At 38.6% G+C, this 13,694-nt stretch overlaps 1 protein-coding gene across 6 annotated transcripts in view; it reads left to right on the top strand.

Annotated features, from left to right (window-relative positions):
- The window catches only part of ELMO1 (engulfment and cell motility 1), a 585,897-nt gene that overhangs the window by 327,265 nt on the left and 244,938 nt on the right, over positions 1 to 13,694 (top strand). For all 6 annotated transcript variants that reach the window (XM_086398481.1, XM_086398483.1, XM_086398480.1 and 3 more), the window contains one exon: positions 2,924 to 3,032. In XM_086398481.1, the coding sequence (XP_086254607.1) occupies positions 2,924 to 3,032 (109 nt within the window). The remainder of the gene's footprint in view (positions 1 to 2,923; positions 3,033 to 13,694) is intronic.

The following is a 13,694-nucleotide window of genomic DNA, read 5'->3' as shown; positions in this document are numbered from 1 at the left end:
TTTTAAACCATTCTCCATATCCTGTGCTGCCTCATGTTACTTTGCTATTTGGAACCTGTCTGTGTAAATAAAACAGCACTTTGATTTACTTTTCCTTCTTCCCCTTTTAATTTTCTCCTTTTTCTTCACTTCTTCCAAACGGTCTTCCTGTTATCCGTCTTTCGTAAGCACTTTCCGTATTCATTTCTTGTGTGTTCATTCTCCTTGCCTTTTTTGATCACTTACTGTGTAATGAGTGCACCCTCGCAGTCAGAGCCGAGCCACCTTCATCTCTGCCAGGGATGCTATAGGCCTTCTGCAAGGACTGCACTTTTTTTCTTAGGCCCTACTATCCATTCTTTACACTTGTAGATCTTTCAAAACAAATCAGACCATGTTGCTCACTTGTCTCAACTTCCAGGTTAGCATCTCAGAATTTGAAAATGACACCCACTGGAGCCCTGGGGCAGTGGTTTCAGCCAACCTCTACACCCTCTGGCTCTCTCTTCCCTGCTCGGCCTCCTGGAATCCTAATACTGCCCGGCACAGCTCCAGACCCCTCCACATTGTAGACCAGGCTACGTGAGGAGACTGTATCTGAAACATACCCTACTCAACTCAGCGGCTCTGTCCTTGATCTCTGCCTGGACTATTCTTTCTCCTAGACCTTGACATGCAAACTCTATTTCACCCCTTGATTCCTAATAGTCACCTGGTTATCTGTACTCTCCTCTGCAGGTCTTTCTTGTTACTCTTTACCACCTCAACCAGTTAATCTTTTTGGTAGCACTTGTTATAAACTATAATTACCTCTTTTTCAAAAAGTATATTAATTTTTTAATTGATGGAAATTGCTTTACAATTTTGTGTTGCTTTCTGCTGTAAAACAACACAGATCAGTCATATATGTGTGTGTGTGTGTGTGTGTGTGTATCCCTTCCCTCCCTCCCCTGCCTCCATCCCCACCCCATACTGCTCTGCTCTCGGTCATCACAGAGCACCAGTCTGGGCTCCCTGTGTTATTTAGCAACTTCCCACTAATTCTTTTATACATGATAGTGTTTATATATCAGTGCTCTTCTCTCTGTAATTGCCTCTTTCATTTTGTCTGTCTGCCATGGTTAGAGTGGATGCTCCTATAGGTCAAAGCCCTGGTCTCGCTCTCCACTCTATGGGCCTAGGCATTTTTCTGGTAGACAGTAGGTACTCAATTACTACTATTGATTGAATGAATAAAACACCATTTCTTCCACTGAAGAAGTCATAGTGGTAAACGCTTCTGGGAGACACCTACTGAAGGTCCTATAGCTTTTAAGGACATTCCAGACAACCCACTGGGAAAGTTATAGGGAGCTTCAGAGATGAATAAGCTGATTATTCTTTTTGTCGACATATGAATTTGAAGTTTGGCAACCTTAATTTTTTTATTATTATTGTGTGCTTTAGAACAGTTGGCTAATAGCCCTTTACTCCTGAAGTAGAGTTTTCCCTTTTTTGTTTTACTTTTGTTTAATAAATGTGCTAAATGGCTCCCTTAGTTATGGTAGGAATATCTCAAACCAGCTTAAGGAAAGAAGATAATTTGTTAGATGGCACAAATAATTTTCAAAGGGAGGGTTGAGCAAATAAACCATAAATTTGGGGAGGTAGTTTTGCTCAGCACTCAAATGCTGCCACGGCCACCCCTGCCTCTGCTCTATTTCCCCTTGCATTTTGACTTGCTTTTCTTTTCCTTTTTTTTTTTTGCAGACTCACTTTCAGGTAGTTCCTACACTCATACCTCTTGGGTAATATAAGCATAGTTGGGTCAATTTTCCCAATTATGGTGCTAAGTCTCAGGGAAGAACTCTGGATGGTCCATTTTTGTGTCACATGTCCATTAGGTGTGCTTGGTCAACTAATGCTGGGGTGAGCTCTTGTAAGAACATGGAAACTCCTGTGGGAAATATGTGATTAAATATAGGAGCTGAACCATTAAAAAAAAATGGAATAATACCATTTGCAGTAACATGGATGCAGTTAGCAATGATCAAACTAAGTGAAGTAAGCAAAAAAGAGAAATACAAATACCATATGATGTCACTTTTATGTGGAATCTAAAATATGAACAAATGAACCTATTCTGAAACAGAATCATGTGGTTGCCAAGGGGAAGGGGATTGGAGGGGAGGGATGGAGTGGCAGGTTAGGATTAGCAGGAGGTAAGCTTTTACATGGCTTCCCTGATAGCTCAGTTGGTAAAGAATCTACCTGCAATGCAGGAGACCCCAGTTTGATTCCTGGGTTGGGATGATCCACTGGAGAAGGGATAGGCTACCCACTCCAGTATTCTGACCTGGAGAATTCCATGGACTATACAGTCCATGGGGTTGCAAAGAGTCGGATGACTGAGCGACTTTCACTTTCTTTCAAACTTTTAGATATAGAATGGAGAGACAACAAGGTTCTACTGTATAGCATAGAGAACTGTATAGAATACAGTTCTATACAATATAGAATATCCCTATGATACACCATAGTGGAAAAGAATATTTGAAAAAAAAGAAAGAAACTGTCAGAGCTGAAGTCGTTAAAGGAGAGTTGCTATTCCCAGGAAAGGGAAGATATGATTGGGAGAATAAGAGAGTGGTTTTGTTACTTAAGTAAAAAGTCTTTATTGTACTATTTTTAAAAACTCTCCATAGGCACCTCTGGGTAAGTGGAAACTGATGAGCAAAATATCCTCTTACAGAGTTGGAAGTGGTTTTTAGGAGATTTGGAAAACAAGAGGGTTTTCAGCCCTATATACAGAGACTATACTTAGAGTACAATTTTGTTCTGCTCCCAAGAGCCCTAGTTTGGTGGTCTGAAGTGGATCTGTGTCTCTATTACAATACAGCCAACACTTTTGATGTTTTCTGTAAACTGACTTCCCTTTCTGACCTCCTTCCTTTCCTGCTTGCAGATTGTGCTTGAGAACAGTAGCCGAGAAGATAAGCATGAATGTCCCTTTGGCCGCAGTAGTATAGAGCTGACCAAGATGCTGTGTGAAATCCTGAAAGTGGGCGAGCTGCGTAAGTACCCTCATTTCCCACAGGGTATGAAGCTTGGCAGAGATCCAGCTTCTGGGGGTGCCCACCTACAGTCAGGGTTCCCAAGGTGCTGACAGCTGAGCATGGGCATCATTCCCATGGACCAAACATTCTTTAACTCGGGTTTCCCGTGTATGTATTTCTGCATGTCTGCTCTAGGAATAAATACTAAAATCTACAGGAATGGAAAAATGTGCAGGTATTGTGACCAAATTTAAAATATTGTAAGAGTGTATATTGCTCTGTTTAGGAAAAGATCTATGGGTTTCTTTTTTAAAATTCCAATTTTAAGCTACCAGTAGATCATTTTCTTTTTGCTTTTTGAAACATCTTTCTTATATAAAGAAAAATGGCACACTTTAATGAAATTCTCTTGCTTCCAAGTATTTTACTTGCTTATAATCCTTTCTCTATGAAAGATAGAATTATTGAAGGAAATGAGTAGCTGTGTGGTCAGAAATATGCTTATTGCTCTTTTCCTCCCTTACACAGTGTTACAGAATTTAAGAGAGGATACCTAGAAATAGAGAGCATGATAATTCTCTTGGCTTTTGCTCCCTTGCATAATTTGGTTTTAACCAGTTAAGGCAAATCTGATTTAACCTGGCCTGCAATCATTGTTAACACTGAGTCTCCCTATAGCAGCTAAATTCCATTCCCTATAACAGCTATAGAGCCGACACACATATAAATCTTTTCTTGTAGACTTAATAACATAGGCATCAGCAAAAGCTGTTTATACCAGAGGAATGTCTAGTGTTTGGTATTATTGTGAAAGCATAAATATTTAGTCACCTGTTTGAGAGCATAAAATAATGGTCTATAATGATTGATGGGAAGGAATCTAAAGATGAAATTGGAAAGGGGGTTATGTTTTATTTACAATGTAAAACTGACTACTATCACTGCTAAGGTAAATTTTAAAAATGTAGAACTTAATAAGGAAAAAAGCTAAGAATTTGAGCCTGTTTGACCAAGCACAGTGAGTGTTATCATCCTCCCAATGTGGGTGGGGGAAAGAAACCAAATCGGGTGCGGAACTCCCATGAAAGGTCATTACTTTCAGGTCATTACAAAGCCCAAATTAGGTCATTTTTGCATTAAAAGAGTAACAACCTATCCTGAGAGATGTCTGTGTAGTCTGTTTGGGTTCACTTATCACCAATGCTAACATTTCATTTTTACTTTAATCCTTGACCTGAGTTATCCTTCCTACTCATTTCACTAACTTGTAGAGACTTATGTCTGCTGTGCAGCTTACTAGGTATTCCACTGAAGAATTAAAGTCCTGAGTCAAAAAAATCCTCCTGAATTCCTCAGTCTGATAAGCATGACTATTTCCTGTTTATCTCAATTTGATGGGGAAAAGTCTAGAAAGTCACTTGCTAAAAGGCACTGATGACTATCCAAGATTTTCAGAAACGTGAACAGTCACGCTCTGCTTGGCTGGTATATCCTGTGTCCAGATTACTGCCTTGCAATGTCCTTCTCCTGTCCTGCCTTCATTTTTGTCTGCCCCAGTGGCCTGCTTTGGCTATCCTACTCTCATCTTGATGATAGCAGAAGGTAAGCTCTTGTGTGCTTCGACTGTCATACCCAGCTTTCTGCTTTTCTCCTTTGCCCAATGGGCATGTGTCCATTATGCTACAAGTTAGCACAGAGCAGAAATATGGTAGACTAGAGGGAGAATGTTGGGGACAACAGGCAGCGGGATTCTGTCTTGGCTACTTATGACATTTGTGTCCTTGAGTAACGAGTAGCAAACTTCACTACATGCTCATATTCCTACATTTTCCCAGACAGGGTTGGGGTGATGGTTTGAGTAGTTGCATTCATTTTGGCTTGATCACAAGTAACTTTGGTGTCTGAAATTGCAAGGGTTAAGTATGAGAGGAGTACCCTAGGAATAGGCAGTATTCAACCTCAGGAAACTAACTTGGACAGGATGGCCACATTTCAGGCTATATGTGGGCAAGATTAATGTGTATCTGATTTGGACTCTCCTCCCTGTCAATGGTGCCCCATCTGGTGTGTGGACAAGAACTTTTGTGACAAGAGTCTAAGCAGAGCATGCTGTTCATGTAAATGTCAGCTCTGTGCTTTGAGGGAGGGAATTGGTATAGATTAGGGGCTGACCTCTGCCTGGTATAGAGCACCCTCCCCAGATTTTTGAAGACCTGGTAGTCAAGCCAGGAACCAGGAGAGAATCCCATTCTGTGGGCTGAGGTAATCAAGTAAGAATGAAGGCAAATACCTTTGGGATCCCTGGAGGTGTTCCAGACACTATGCACCATTTCAGAAGGTGAGAACCTTCTGCTGCAGAGAAGGCCTCCAATATGCTGCTGCAACTTGCTTAGCACCAGGTCAGGTCTGGTTTCTGACATCTCCATGGCAGGCTTCCTTTCCTCTAAGATGAAAAATGCATCTATTCATTTGTTTAATAAAAATCTACTGATTAATTACAATATGCCAGAGACAATGTTGAACACTGTAGGTGCAAAGGTGAACCAGATATGGTCTCTGTCCCCAGGAATCAGTCTTCCACTTGAGAAAGTATATGAGTTGAAACTGATGTTTTTTCCTCTTAGCTATAAATGTGTGTTTATATATCCATAAATACATGTGTATATATATATATATATATACACACACCCATTATCTGATCTAAAGCATAATTTTCAAATTTCGATAGTTGAGCTTTCAGGATGACCTGTGTTCACCCTCTACTGACTGCAGAGCCCATTTCTGACATTTTGCAAGCCTACAAAAGACCCCCACATTTCTGAAGTCTTCATGCCCAAATTGGTTGTTTTCTACTCATAAAATATTAAAGGATTGCTACATTCTGATTGAGTGCTAGATAGCAAATGATGAAACACCCTGGAGTAAGAGGAAAATTGCTTTTTAATGGATTGCCTTTTGTTTGTTGCCATATTAAATAAGTTACTAATAGAAAAAGTAAATTTAAGCATACCCTTACGCTGGAGGAGATGTCTGTTTTTCTTCTGAGGAAAATTAGGTTCACACACAAATCCATCTCCCTTTGGTCTGTGTGTGTTTGCTTTTCTCCATTCCCAAATCAATGATTTGTGTTAATAATTGACCGGGAAGATCACGGTCACATTACGTCTATGAGCAAGTACTGAGACGAAAGAAGTACTAATTAAAATTCTAACTCATTTTTCTACAGTAGTAGGAAGATTCAATTTTCTAGAAATGTTTTGCCTTTTGATTTAACTTAAGGTCTTTTGAGGGAACCCACTTCTGAAATACCAATTATATCTTAGTGTCTGAAGCAAACATATTAATGTTCAGTTAAATTACTAATACCTAATATTTATGCACAAGGTTTTTTTGGATTACTTTTTAAAAAAGCATTGTTTTTCTACATCCCAATTATTGGCATTGTAAGACGCAAATGTTTAGTAGTGTAGTCTATAAAACAATGCCTCTTTATATTCTCAGAGCACTTTATCAAGGTATTTAATTGAAGTCTGTAATACCCCCAGGAGTTAACCAAGATCAATAGCATCTATTTTGATTAATGAAGAGAAGACTTGTGCTTTCTGCCTATTGTCTAAGGTCACTGAATTCAAACTGGTGTTCAGGTTGCTCAAAGAGTGGTTCAGAAAGAGGCAGGGAAGTCAAGTGTTTGCATTTTGGCATCTGAATGACCTAATTTGAATCATAGCTCAGCTATTAATCAGATGCCTTGGGCATGCTTCTCTCTGTTCTGAGCTTTCTGGTTCCTTATCCATAAAATAAAGATACTGTCTACTGCATATAATTGTTGGGAGGGTTAAATGAGATCTTGGATGTGCTTTAGTTGGAAGATGATAGTCTTTTTTTCAAGTGATAGGATTTTACTTCCCGTAAACAAACAAACTGCCAAGTTAAGCCAAGAAGGGAAAGTGCTCTGATTTAAGTGACAACTGGAAGCAAGATCTGCAACCATATCCTTTGTTTCTTCATTCTGTACATTCTGTTGTTATTGTTCAGTCACTCAATCATGTCTGACTCTTCTGACCTCCATGGACTGCAGCACACCAGGCCTCCCTGTCCTTCACCATCTCCTGGAGCATGCTCAAACTCATGTCTGTTGAGTCAGTGATACCATCCAACCATCTCATCCTCTGTCGTCCCCTTCTCCTCATGCCTTCAATCTTTCCCAGCATCAGGGTCTGTTCTAATGAGTTGGCTCTTCACTTAAGGTGGCCAAAATATTGGAGGTTCAGCTTCAGCATCAGTCCTTCCAATGAATATTCAGGATTGATTTCCTTTAGAACTGACTGGTTTGATGCTGGCTTTCTTCATGGGGCTTGTTTGAGGCACTTGTGTTCTCTTAGTTTCAATTTTAAAAATCACAAAAAGAAGAATCCTATTGACCTAGAGGTAGTCTCACATCCCCGTGGCCTGGGTTGTAGAATTGTCAGCCCCATGTAGAAGAATATTGAAGTAGAGGGAGAACGTTTTCAAAAGGAGAGGTGTGTTTGTGAATGTGGGATGGGTGAGAATAGGCGAAAGCAGGAAATGGTTTCCTTACAAAGGAAAGGAGGCATGATACAGGCTAATCGATTCGTTATGAAGAAACCCTGCTCCTAACAGGAGCTAACAATGATAACTGTTGTTTTTGCTTTTGTAGTACTGTTTCAAAAGCAATAATAAGCTTTTTAGGAATGCAAAGAAAATTTGATTTCTGACACAAATAGGTTAATTACTTATCCTCTGGATAAGGATCCAACAGATAAGTTATATTCCAATTGCAGTTAGAGCTAGGATATTTATTTTTTATTTCACATTCATTCAATAGCTAGAGCTCTTCCTTTATGTTGTTATTTAGTCACTAAGTGGTACCTCTTTTGAGACCCCATGGGTCCAGCCAGGTTCCTCTGTCCATGGAATTCTCCAGGCAAAAATGCTGGAGTGGGTAGCCATTTCCTTCTCCAGGAGATCTTTCCGACCCAAGGATTGAACCCGGGTCTCCTGTTTGGCAGGAGGATTCTTTACCATGGAGCCACCTGGGAAACCTATACTGATGACGAGGACTTAGAACACACACTTCATCCTCTAGCAGTTCACGCACTGACTGGAGAGTCTTTCATGTAAACAAATAATTATAAAGCATCTTACTATTTGTAGATTACATTTAAGATATGTTAATGTTCCTAGGGGCATTGTTTAGTTATTTTGTTCATGGAAAGCCATGCAGGCTGAGGAAGGGATATGACATCGCTCAAGAAGAGACTTTTTTTCATTTTAATTTAATTTTTACTGAAGGATAATTGCTTTACAGAATTTTATTGTTTTCTGTCAAACCTCAACATGAATCAGCCATAGGTATACATATTTCCCCTCCCTTTTGAACCTCCCTCCCATCTCCCTCCCCATCCCACCCCTCTAGGTTGATCCAGAGCCCCTGTTTGAGTTTCCTGAGCCATACGGCAAATTCCTGTTGGCTATCTATTTAACATATGATAATGTAAGTTTCCATGTTACTCTTTATATGCATCTCACCCTCTCCTCCCCTCTCCCCATGTCCATAAGTCTATTCTCTAGGTCTGTTTCTCCGCTGCTGCCCTGTAAATAAGTTCTTCAGTACCATTCTTCTAGATTCTGTATATATGTGTTAGAATACGATATTTATCTTTCTCTTTCTGACTTACTTCACTCTGTATAATAGGTTCTAGGTTCATCCACCTCATCATAACTGACTCAAATGTGTTCCTTTTTACGGCTGAGTAATATTCCATTGTGTATATTACCACACCTTCTTTATCCGTTCATCTCTCAATGGACATCTAGGTTGCTTCCATGTTCTAGCTATTGTAAATAGTGCTGCAATGAACAATGGGATACGTGTGTTCTTTTCAGTTTTGGTTTCCTCAAGGTATATGCCTAGGAGTGGGATTGCTGGGTCATATGGTGGTTTTATTCCTAGTGTTTTAAGGAATCTCCATACCGTCTTCCATAGTGGCTGTATCAGTTCACATTCCCACCAACAGTGTGAGAGTGTTCTTTTTTCTCTAAACCCTCTCCAGCATTTATTGTTTGTAGACATTTTGATGATGGCCATTCTAACTGGTGTAAGGTGATATCATTGTAGTTTTTACTTGCATTTCTCTAATAATGAGTGATGTTGAGCATCTTTTCATGCATTTGTTAGCCATCTGTATGTCTTCTTTGGAGACATGTCTGTTTAGGTCTTTTTCCCACTTTTTGATTGGGTCGTTTGTTTTTCTGGCATTGAGTTGTATGAGCTGCGTGGGTATTTTGGAAATTAATCCTTTGTCAGTTGTTTCATTTGCTATTATTTTCTCCCATTTAGAGGGTTGTCTTTCACCTTGCTTATAGTTTCCCTTGCTGTGCAAAAGCTTTTAAGTTTAATCAGGTCCCACTTATTTACTTTCGTTTTTATTTCTGATACTCTAGGAGGTAGGTCATAGAGGATCTTGCTTTCATTTATGTCGAGTGTTCTGCTTATGTTTTCCTCTAGTTTTGGTCTTACATTTTTGTAGTTTCTATTCTTACATTTATGTCTTTAATCCATTTTAAGTTTATCTTTGTGTCTGGTGTTAGGAAGTATTCTAATTTCATTCTTTTACATGTAGCTGTCCAATTTTCCCAGCACAATTTATTGAAGATGTTGTCTTTGCCCCAGTGTATACTCTTACCTCCTTTGTCAAAAATAAGGTACCCATAGGTGTGTGTGTTTATTTCTGGGCTTTCTATCTTGTTCCATTGGTCTATATTTCTGTTTTTGTGCCACTACCATACTGTCTTGATGACTGTAGCTTTGTAGTATAATCTGAAGTCAGGAAGGTTGATTCCTCCAGCTCCATTCTTCTTTCTCAAGACTGCTTTGGCTATTCGGGGTCTTTTGTGTTCCCATATGAATTGTGAAAGTTTTTGTTCTAGTTCTGTGAAAAATGCTATTGGTAATTTGATAGGGATCTCATTGAATCTGTAGGTTGTGTTTGGTAGTATAGTCATTTTCACAACATTGATTCTTCCTACCCAGGAACATGGAATATCTCTCCATCTATTTATGTCATCTTTGATTTCATTTTTTGTGTCTTATAGTTTTCTATGTACAGTTCTTTTTGTCTCCATAGGTAAGTTTATTCCTAGATATTTAATTCTTTTATTGCAATGGCAAATAGGATTGATTCCTTAATTTCTTTCTGATTTTTCATTGTTAGTATATAGAAATGCAAGTTACTTCTGTGTATTGATTTTGTATCCTGCAACTTTGCTAAATGCACTGATTAACTCTAGTAATTTTCTGATACTGTCTTTAGGGTTTTCTATGTACAGTATCATGTCATCTGAAAACAGTGAGATCTTTGCTTCTTCTTTTCTGATCTGGATTTATTTTATTTCTTATTCTTCTCTGATTGCTGTAACTAGGACTTCCAAAACTATGTTTAATAATAGTGGTGAAACTGGAGACCCTTATCTTGTTCCTGATCTTAGGGGAAATACTTTCAGTTTTTCACCATTGAGAATAATGTTTGCTTTAGGCTTATCATATATGGCCTTTACTCAATTGAGGTAGGTTCCTTCTATGCCCATTTTTTGAAGAGTTTTAATCATAAATGGGTGCTGAATTTTGTCAGATGCTTTTTCTGAATCTGTTGAGATTATCATATGATTTTTATCTTTCAATTTGTTAATATGGTATATCACATTGATTGATTTGCGTATATTAAAGAATCTTGCTTTCCTGGAATAAACCCAACTTGATCATGGTGTATGAGCTTTTTGATGTGTTGCTGATTTCTATTTGCTAAAATTTTTTTGAGGATTTTTGCATCTATGTTCATCAGTGATATTGGCCTGTAGTTTTCTTTTTCTGTGTTGTCTTTGTTTGGTTTGGTATCAGGGTGATGGTGGCCTTGTAAAATGAGTTTGGAAGTGTTCCTTTCTCTGCAGTTTTTTGAAAGAGTTTTAGAAGGATACGCACTAGCTCTTCTCTAAATGTTTGATAGAATTCTCCTGTGAAGCTATCTGGTCCTGGGCTTTTGTGTTTTGGGGAAATTTTTTTATCACAGCTTCAATTTCAGTGCTTGTAATTGGGCTGTTGATAATTTCTATTTCTTCCTGGTTCAGTCTTGGAAGATTGAACTTTTCTAAGAATCTGTCCATTTCTATCCATTTTATTGCCATATAGTTGTTCATAATAGTCTCTTATAATCCTTTGTATTTCTGCATTATCTGTTGTAACCTTTCCTTTTTAATTTCTAATTTTGTTGATTTGATTCTTCTCTCTTTTTTCCTTGATGAGGCTGGCTAAAGGTTTGTCAATTTTAAGAACCAGCTTTTAGTTTAATTAATCTTTACTATTGTTTCTTTCATTTCCTTTTCATTTATTTCTGCTTGGATCTTTGTGATTTATTTCCTTCTACTAATTTTGGGGGTTTTTTGTTCTTTTTTTTCCAGTTGTTTTAGGTGAAAGTTAGGTTGTCTATTCGATTTTTTCCTTCTTTCTTGAGGTAAGATTGCTATAAACTTCCCTCTTGGAACTGCTTTTGCTGCATCCAATAGGTTTTGAGTTGTGTTTTCATTGTCATTTGTTTCTAGAAATTTTTTTATTTCCCTTTGGATATCTTCAGAAACTTGTTGGTTATTTAGAAATGTGTTGATTAATCTCCATGTGTTTGTGTTTCTTACAGTTTTTTTCTTATAATTGATTTCTAGTCTTATAGCATTGTGGTCAGAGAAGACGCTTGATACGATTTCAGTTTTCTTATATTTACTGAGGTTTGATTTGTGACCCAAGATGTGATCTATACTGGAGAATGTTCCATGTGTACTTGACAAGAAGGTGTATTCTTCTGCATTTGGATAGAATGTCCTGAAGGTATCACTGAGATCCATCTCATCTAATGTATCATTTAAGACTTGTGTTTCCTTATTAATTTTCTGTTTTGATGATCTGTCCATTGGTGTGAGTGGGGTGTTAAGGTCCCCTACTATTATTGTGTCACTATCAATTTCTCCTTTTATGTCTGTTAGAGTCTGTCTTATGTATTGAGATGCTCCTATGTTGGGTGCATAGATATTTACAATTGTTATGTCTTCCTCTTGGATTGATCCCTTGATCATTATGTAGTGTCCTTCCTTATCTTTTATAATCTTCTTTATTTTAAGGTCTATTTTGTCTGATATGAGAATTGCTACTTCAACTTTCTTTTGCTTCGCATTTGCAGGGGATATATTTTTCCATCCTCTCACTTTCAGTCTATATGTGTCTTGAGGTCTGAAGTCGGTTTCTTGTACACATCATATATATGGGTCTTGTTTTTTTATCCATTCAGCCAGTCTGTGTCTTTTGGTTGGAGCATTTAATCCATTTACATTTAAAGTAATTATTGATATATATGTTCCAATTCAGAGAAGGAAATGGCAACCCACTCCTGTACTCTTGCCTGGAAAATACCATGGGTGGAGGAGCCTGGTAGGCTATAGTCCATGGGGTCACAAAGAGTCGGACAGGACTGAGCGACTTCACTTTCTTTCTTTCTCTAGTTCCTTTTGGAGAAGGAAATGGCAACCCACTCCAGTGTTCTTGCCTGGAGAATCCCATGGATGGAGGGGCCTGGTGGGCTGCAGTCTATGGGGTTGCAAACAGTTGGACATGACTAAGTAACTAACACACACACATGTTCCAGCTGCTATTTTCGTAGTTGTTTGGGGTTGATTTTGTAGATTTTTTTTTTTTCCTCTCGTATTTCTTGACTGTATAAGTCCCTTTAACATTTGTTGTAAAGCTGGTTTGGTGGTGCTGAATTCTGTTAACTTTTGCTTATCTGAAAAACATTTTATTTCTCCATCAATTTTGAATGAGATCCTTGCTGGGTACAAGGATTTGGTTGTAGAGTTTTTTGCTTTCAGTACTTTAAATATATCCCGCCATTCCCTTCTGGCCTGCAGAGTTTCTGCTCAAAGATCAGCTGTTAAGCATATGGGGTTTCCCTTCTATGTTACTTGTTGCTTCTCCCTTGCTGCTTTTAATATTCTTTCTTTGTTAGTTTGATGAGTATGTGTCTTGGCATGTTTCTACCTGGGTTTATCCTGTATGGGACTCTTTGTGCCTCTTGTACTTGACTGACTATTTCCTTTTCCATGTTGGGGAGATTTTCAACTATAGTCTCTTCAAAATTTTTCTCATACCCTTCCTTTTTCTCTTCTTCTTCTTCTGCTGCTACTGCTAAGTCATTTCAGTCGTGTCCAACTCTGTGTGACCCCACAGACGGCAGCCCACCAGGCTCCCCCATCCCTGGGATTCTCCAGGCAAGAACACTGGAGTGGGTTGCCATTTCCTTCTCCAATGCATGAAAGTGAAAAGTGAAAGTGAAATCATTCAGTCGTGTCCAACTCTTAGCGACCCCACGGACTGCAGCCTACCAGGCTCCTCCATTCATGGGATTTTCCAAGCAAGAGTACTGGAGTAGGGTGCCATTGCCTTCTCCGCTTCTTCTTCTGGGGCCCCTATAATTTGAATGTTGGTGTATTTGATATTGTCCCAGAAGTCCCTGAGACTGTCCTCAGTTCTTTTCATTCTTTTTACTTTATTCTGCTCTTCAGAAATTATTTCCACCATTTTATCTTCCAGCTCAATGATTCATTCTTCTGCTTCAGATA

The sequence above is a fragment of the Bos grunniens genome, chromosome 4 (assembly GCF_055505025.1).
Source record: "Bos grunniens cultivar Pamir isolate PY7600 chromosome 4, Bosgru_T2T1.0, whole genome shotgun sequence".
NCBI classification, from domain to species: domain Eukaryota; kingdom Metazoa; phylum Chordata; class Mammalia; order Artiodactyla; family Bovidae; genus Bos; species Bos grunniens.
This window is presented reverse-complemented; position numbering and strand designations above follow the sequence as displayed.